The 5,088-nt window shown below is 45.9% G+C and overlaps 1 protein-coding gene across 1 annotated transcript; it reads left to right on the top strand.

The window, feature by feature from the left end:
- Nucleotides 1–90: 90 nt before the first annotated feature.
- On the top strand, nucleotides 91–3,671 carry DHDDS (dehydrodolichyl diphosphate synthase; the record flags this gene model as incomplete). The annotated part of the gene is made up of 5 exons (XM_009069432.1): nucleotides 91–233; nucleotides 880–996; nucleotides 1,216–1,317; nucleotides 1,943–2,057; nucleotides 3,564–3,671. Coding segments are annotated over 5 exons (585 nt in total), but the record flags the coding sequence as incomplete, so codon positions are not given.
- Between the last annotated feature and the right edge of the window lie 1,417 nt (nucleotides 3,672–5,088).

Here is a 5,088-nt window from a genome sequence, read left to right as displayed (position 1 = left end):
TCTCTCCCTAATATCCAACCTAAACCTGGTCTAATTGACTCAGTCTGTCTGTCTGACTTGTGTTCTCTGTTACATTCTGCCTTTTTGCAGACTCTCCGTTGGTGTTTAAATCTGGGCATTCGGGAGGTGACTGTTTATGCCTTCAGCATTGAGAACTTCAAACGCTCCAAGGAGGAGGTGGATGGACTGATGGATCTGGCAAGGCAGAAGTTCAGTCGTCTCCTGGAGGAACAGTAAGAATCCTCCCACCCATGCCTGTGTTTCACAGGCTGGAGCTGAAGCAGGACACCATGAAGAGGTGTTTCCAGGGGTATTATGAGTTGGGAAGCAACTTCAGCTCCAGTTAGAGATTTGTTTAGAGTGGCTCTGCCTGCCTGGATGGGCTGTAGAGCTCCTGCCCATGCACAGTCCCCCAACACACCAGGTTTGTGTCCATACCAGATGGGTGACTGTGACACAATCCCACCCAAACCATGGGACAGCACAGCTGTCAGATAAACACAGCACAGTCAGGAGCACCACAGTGCCAGGTGCCTTCTTTTCATGAGGTATCAAAGCTTTGTCTTCATTTTTGGTTAGTTAGAGGTATCCAGATTATATTCTAATCTTCCAGATGGGTTTTTGAATGACTTCTAAGTCTGTAATCATTTCCTAGTCCTTCGGTTATGTCTTTACCTCAAGAACTTATATGGGGAATAATTAGTTTCCAGTTTGGGATGATGCAATCCAAGGCAGCTTTGCACAATGGTTAAACATTTGATGGTTTTGCCTTTTTCTGATTCTCAGTTTTGCTGAAGTTGTTGCTGGATGTTCCCCTGGCTCTTGTGCAGTAGAGACTGATGTGTTTGCTGTGCTCCTCACTCTTATTGTTGTGTGCAGGGAGAACTTGAAGAAACACGGAGTGTGCATCCGTGTCCTTGGGGACCTGCCACTGCTGCCTGTGGATATTCAGGAGCTGATTGCCCAAGCTGTGCTGGCAACTAGGAACTACAACAAGTAAGTAACACTCAGTTTAAAAGAGCTGATACCTCTTGGCTTCCTCTTCTTCCTGAAGGCTGAGACTTGGCAGATATTTTACACCTCTTTCCTCCTTTGTCCTACAAGCACACAGAGCTCTATGGTAGGGTTGGACTTGATAATCTTGGAAGTCTTTTCCAACCAGGTTGATTCTATGATCTGCTGGATCTTCCTTTCACACAGTTTTCCTCTTTTCAGATGCTTTCTCAATGTCTGCTTTGCATACACATCGAGGCACGAGATCAGCAATGCTGTCAGGGAGATGGCCTGGGGGGTGGAACAAGGACTGCTGGAACCCAGGTAAGTCTTGACTTTCTGTGTGAGGCTTCCTAGAATGAAGCCTTCCTGTCCTACCACCTCCACTGCATGAGAAACCTCTCAGAAGCCAAGTGGGTTTTAAATAGATCTCATTAAACCAGTGTGACTGGAACAAATGACTTCAAAGTTACTATGCAATGTTTGGTTTTTATTATTGCAGTTGCCATGGTGATAGATACACAACCAAGACAGAAGAGAAATTAGGTCTGTGTCTTAAGTTAGTTTAAATGTGAAGGCAGATTTTTGTGCCACAACAATTGACTGCTTGGCTGGCAGTCTCAGTTATGAGGTCAAGCAAAAGATGAATCATGAATGCTGCACTGTTCCTCCACCCTGAAGGAGATGGAGGAGTTGCTCTCTGCTCCAGATGGAAGCCCTCACAGTCTGGTTATGTTTCAAAGAGCATGGAAAGGGATGCTCTGGGGGCTGAAAGCATTTGGAGTAGGCTGTGCAGCAGACAGCAGTGTCCATCAGAAGCAAGTGAATGCCTGGCTCTGGTACATCTCCACCCAGTTTGCATCTGGGTCGATCTGAAACCCCTTAGAAATTCTGACTGAGTGGTGCCAGGTCAGGAATGGGATCTTAATGCAACGTGTCTGTCTTTTAGTGATGTGTCCGAGTCGTTGCTCGATAAGTGTCTGTACACCAACAACTCCCCTGACCCAGATCTCCTGATCCGAACCTCGGGAGAGGTTCGCCTGAGTGATTTCTTGCTCTGGCAGGTAAAGTCTTTGCTTTCTCCTTGAAATATTCCATCTTTACCTCAGAGGATGGTAGTGCTCTATTTACTCCAGGGATGAGCCCACACAAGGGCTCTGAAACTCAGCCAGGGATTGGGTCTGACTCTTGGGTCACCTCTGAGGAATCTTTGTTGCAGTTCTGTGATTGCCTCAAATACTCTGCAGCACAAATCTGAAACACTTTGTAAGGAATCACAGACCAGTCTAGCTGACAGCACTCGAGGAAACTCATCCTTTTACTCCTCACATTTAGGTAATTCCTCATTGAACTGATAAATTCCTGGCTTTGATTAACTTCCCCTGGCAATATGTTTCCTGGGATGAGGAAGTCCCAGGAAGGATTTCTAGAATTCTGGGAGAGGTGATGTGTGTCAGCTGGAGGTGTGACCCTGCCAGGTACATGTGATGTACATGCCTGACTTGCCACAGTTTCAGAGCTTTGTTTGACTTTCATAACGCACCAGGACCCTGCCAGACAGGTTCTGAGGGTGGCCAAGCCACACCAGCTAAGCTAAAACATCCCAAGTTCTTAACACAGAAAAAGTGGATGTATTTGCTGTTACAGCATCCAAAGCCTCTTCCCTTTCTCCCCTGTGCCAGGGCAGCACTGACCTGTTTGGAGAGAACATTTGAGTCAAGCTGTTTCACTTGAAGCTCATGTGTTTGTTTTATATGTACAGTTTGGAGCCAAAACCCAATTGCCTTTGAGAAACCACATCAAATGCTCCTAATCCAAATTATTTCATTGGCAAGTTCTCAGAAGTTGTCTGGCCTGAGCTGTGCTTGCCTACCAAGGCATCTCCTCTCCTCACTCTGTTTTTGGGCACACCTGTACCCTGAATTGGAGTCAGTGCTGCAAGCTAAGACTATACTTGCTCCTCTCAGTGTCATTTTAAGTGTTAGATTTTTTTAGCAATGGCCACAGGAACACATTTACCCGAAACCTGAAAGAACTTGATGTGAAAATCAGGTTTTAACCTGAATTCTTTCATCACACAGCTCAAAGATATCCTCAGGACTCCACAACTCTTGGTTTCATTAGGCAGTTTAAATGCCATGAGTGGGCAGTAAGGAATATCACGAGATACCATTTGAAGAATGGCTCAAATGTCATGTCCTGATCCTCAGTTCAACTGGTATTCCTTTAACTCAGCCTTTGGTACTCCTGTGTTGCTATTTTAAGGGGTTTTTATAAGTCTGTGATGCTTAAGCTATTAAAAATACCTCTGTGAAGACCAGCACAGCATGAGAGAGAATTCTGCTGGTCTCTTTGCAGGAGTGGGTGACTAGTGTCCCAGCATTAAAGACTGATCAGAAAGACTCTACATTGTGCAATTTCAAGCTTTCCTGGCTGATATTTATTTCATTTTAAGTAGAATCTGCTAACACAGCTCAGGTAACTGGCATAGTTTGCCCAACAGAGCTGCACCTGGCTGACTTTTTCCCCTTGCTAGGTGATTAAATTGTTGGTGGTCTTGCTTTCTGCAGACATCCCATTCATGCCTGGTGTTCCAATCAGTCTTGTGGCCAGAATATTCCTTTTGGAACTTGTGTGAGGCTATCCTTCGGTTCCAGATGAACTACAGTGCTTTACAGGTAAGGAAGGTAAAAGTACCTGCACAGGTTGCTGGAGGTGAGCTGAGGGGTTGCTGGAGACCAGGGGAGAGTGCAAAGTGGGAACAGGAATTGTTAGTTAAGGTCTTGTTTCAGTAGCAGCTCGTGTCAGATGTGTTGCTTCTCCCATACTCACGTGGCTTGTTATAAGACCTTAGCACGTGGCCAAACTCCTCTGCCTTCAGCAGTACCCAAAACACTGAAAGTCACCACTGTCTCTGCTACTCAGTGCTCACAGCACCAGCAAGAATATTTATCCCAGAACAACAAGTAAGCACTCTTGGTCTGCTGCAGGGTGAAACCAGCCAGTTGAACCCAAACCCTCCATCAGTTCGCTCTGGAGAATTTGCATGCTCTTCCTCTGCTGTTGTTTGTAGGGTTGTAACAAGTGGGTTTAGAGCTTCCTTTCTGAGGCTGCCTGAGCTGTGAGACAGTGGACAAGTGTCCTCTTTCTGGTGGGTCCAGATGTGCCTGCTGAAGGGATTGTTCCTCTTGTTCATTGGCATTGTGCCTCTCCTCGTAGATCTGTTGTTGTGAGCTCTCTCCCTGGCCTGGTTCAGATAAATCTGGCCAGTTCTGGCTATTTTTAAGCTGTTTTGCTTGGATTTAGACTTGTTTTAGTCTGGGAGCTGAAGCTCTTGATGGGGAAATGTGGGGGACAGCAACTTGTAGCACTGAGAGAGCAATAACTGGCAGGAGGAGGAACTCAGTGTGGTGACTCTTAGCCTCTACCATATCTGTTTGCTGAGCTTGTCTGTTCCTTAATTATTTGGGCCCTCATTTTAAGGACAGGCATTACATTGCCCCTGTCTACCTTCAGGGACCTTGCTCACCTCTGAGAGTTGTCAAAGAGATATAGACAGTCGTGGCTATGGCTGAATTCAATCAGGGGCAGTCAGTCTGGCAGCATCCAAATTCTCCACGTCCTTAACCTCTTTTACTCCTCTTTCTGGCCTGAGTTTGCCCTTTTCCTACCAGCACTTCATTGTATTAGTGCAACTAATGGCAGTTCACCTTCTGCATGAAGAGGGAGGCAAAAAAGGCAGTAGTGTTTGTCATTGCCATGAGCTTGGCCTCTGTCTGGAACAGTAAGGTCACTGTTCTGACTTTGTTCCTGGTGCTGGTTTCTGAGGAGTAACAAATGCTGCTTCTGTTCCAGCTATTCTCCTCTTTTCTGAGTTCTGGTTTGTGGCTGGATGTGTTCATGCTATGCTATTATCAAGATTCTTATTGTCCACATTTGTTTTCTGGTCAGTTTTGTCTCTCTAAGACCCATTTTGCAGTGTCTAAAACTGTCCTTTTCTAAGGGAAACCTCACAATTGTGCAAAGGGAGGATTTCGCAGAGGAGCTGATTTAGGAGCTGGGGTTGGGTTTTTTCCATTCAGAATAGGTGGTCTT

Source organism: Acanthisitta chloris, unplaced genomic scaffold (genome assembly GCF_000695815.1).
Source record: "Acanthisitta chloris isolate BGI_N310 unplaced genomic scaffold, ASM69581v1 Scaffold45832, whole genome shotgun sequence".
In the NCBI taxonomy this organism is placed as follows: Eukaryota; Metazoa; Chordata; class Aves; order Passeriformes; family Acanthisittidae; genus Acanthisitta; species Acanthisitta chloris.
The sequence above is the reverse complement of the archived record's forward strand: the minus strand, read 5'-3'. Positions and strand labels throughout refer to the sequence as shown.